Source organism: Drosophila obscura, unplaced genomic scaffold (assembly GCF_018151105.1).
Source record: "Drosophila obscura isolate BZ-5 IFL unplaced genomic scaffold, ASM1815110v1 contig_194, whole genome shotgun sequence".
Taxonomy (NCBI): Eukaryota; Metazoa; Arthropoda; class Insecta; order Diptera; family Drosophilidae; genus Drosophila; species Drosophila obscura.
In genome coordinates, this window is record NW_024542783.1 from 630,299 (window position 1) to 632,104 (window position 1,806).

The window sequence follows — 1,806 nt, forward strand, 5'->3', positions numbered from 1 at the left end:
CTATCTGGTCGTTGCTTACAGAGGATTTTTGCGGATATCTTGTTATTTATATATATTGCAACGCCCCCGGCATGCCCTACACGATCAGAACGAAATACATTGTATCCTCTACATTCAATTAACGAGTCACTTAAGTCGGGGACAAACCAAGTCTCGGACACACATATAACATCCACACCAGAGTCGATAAACATATGTCTGAATTCGTCAATTTTTTTTGTCAGGCTTTGTGCATTGATATGGCAGATTTGCAGACCCGATTTTTGCTTCACCAGAATTCTGAGGACCTGAGATGTATTCACATTTGTTAGTTCTAATGAACCGTCCATATCAAGTGTGTTTTAACACAACGAAAAATTTCATTATAGCTTATAGCTAACATGAAAAATTTGCCTATGGTTATATTATTGACGAAACGAGCTATTCTCGTCTCCAGCTGCAGGGCTCTCAGTAGCAGCTTGCATCTCCCTCAGATCCTCAATTTTGAGAACTTCCCAGATCTCACTTTCTTGGGTCACTTTGACGTGAACCATACCCCTGCGCGTAAACACGGATTGCTGCTTCCGATGCTTTTTCATTTTCAGAGCTTCTCTAAAAATCTGGTAGTTTTCCCTGGTAAGCTGCTCGTTGACATATACTGGGGCTGGTGAGTTTAGGCCGAGTAACTGCAGAGTTAGGGGCTGCTTGGTTTCCCGCCTGTACATACCGATGTTGCGCAGTAATGCCGCTTTGTCGCGCACCAGTTCCAGCTTGACAATGATGATGGGGTCAACGATGGAGTGGGAAAGATTTTTGTTCGGCCTCATACGATAGATATCCCTAATAGCAGGCGCAGGCGTGTGATTTAGGCTGTGGCACAAGTTGTTGAAGATATGTTTCAGCTTTTCACCTTCGACGTACGGAACTCCATGGATCCTCAGGTCGCATGCGACATTGGCCTTAGCCTGTGCATCTAGTTTTAACAAAAGCTGGGCTTCCAGATCCTCTACCTTTTTTGTAAGGTTTTGAGTCTCACCCAGCCTACTTTCTAGAAACTGGACTCTCTGTGTGAGATTCTGGATCTCATCAGCCATACTATTAAGCTTGCCTGTTAGCAAACTTAACAGCCGCTCTTCTGCCTCATTCATCTTTGTTGAAATGAGACTGACTTGCTCCTCAAATCGTTGGTTCAAAAGCTGAACCAATTCCGGGGCAGGCGTTTCTGATGTACGCGGTCCCTTCAGATTTGTTCCAGTATTTTCACGCAGACGTTTTGAGACAGGCTGCATTGTTTTGATTATGTGCTTTAACAGAGGCGAGGCTATACAGAATGTTGGTGCACTATTGGTGGGCGCCCTCTAGCGCGAGCTTTTGCAATATGCGTGGCAGATCGATCGCTAACAGCTGTGTAATGTCACCTCTAGCGCTGTTGTTTTCGTTGTTTACGTTCGTACTCACGTTTCCCACTCAGTATTAAGTGAAAAATTTCGTTTCCCGCTTTTTCCGTGCCTTCCTTTGCCAAGTTTGAGCTACTTTCGAGTTACTCGATGACCAGTTTTTTAAAAACAATAATAAGCCCACGGGCCAGCCGGTGGTGATCCGCTGACAGTGCTCTGATGTTGGTAAGCACCTTATATTTGTATTGACCAGCAGCTGATGTGTTGTTGTTTGCAGGTTTCACCGAAAAAAGCACTTGTTGACGGAGCGTGTAACTTGCACGTCTATTCTGATTGAAGAAAGAACAACAACAATAAGTACCTAAAATAATATTAAATAAATAAATATTCCTAACAATATATATTCCCGAAGTGCCAACGAAATTCCTTT

At 43.6% G+C, this 1,806-nt stretch overlaps 1 protein-coding gene across 1 annotated transcript; it reads right to left on the reverse strand.

The window, feature by feature from the left end:
• Positions 1-374: 374 nt before the first annotated feature.
• On the reverse strand, positions 375-1,053 carry LOC121404360. Its single transcript, XM_041593694.1, has 2 exons — positions 890-1,053; positions 375-819 (listed from the first exon to the last, which is right to left on the reverse strand). Exons 1-2 carry the CDS (start codon positions 925-927, stop codon positions 405-407), a joined length of 453 nt encoding a protein of 150 aa, XP_041449628.1. The 5' UTR covers positions 928-1,053; the 3' UTR covers positions 375-404.
• Positions 1,054-1,806: the final 753 nt, after the last annotated feature.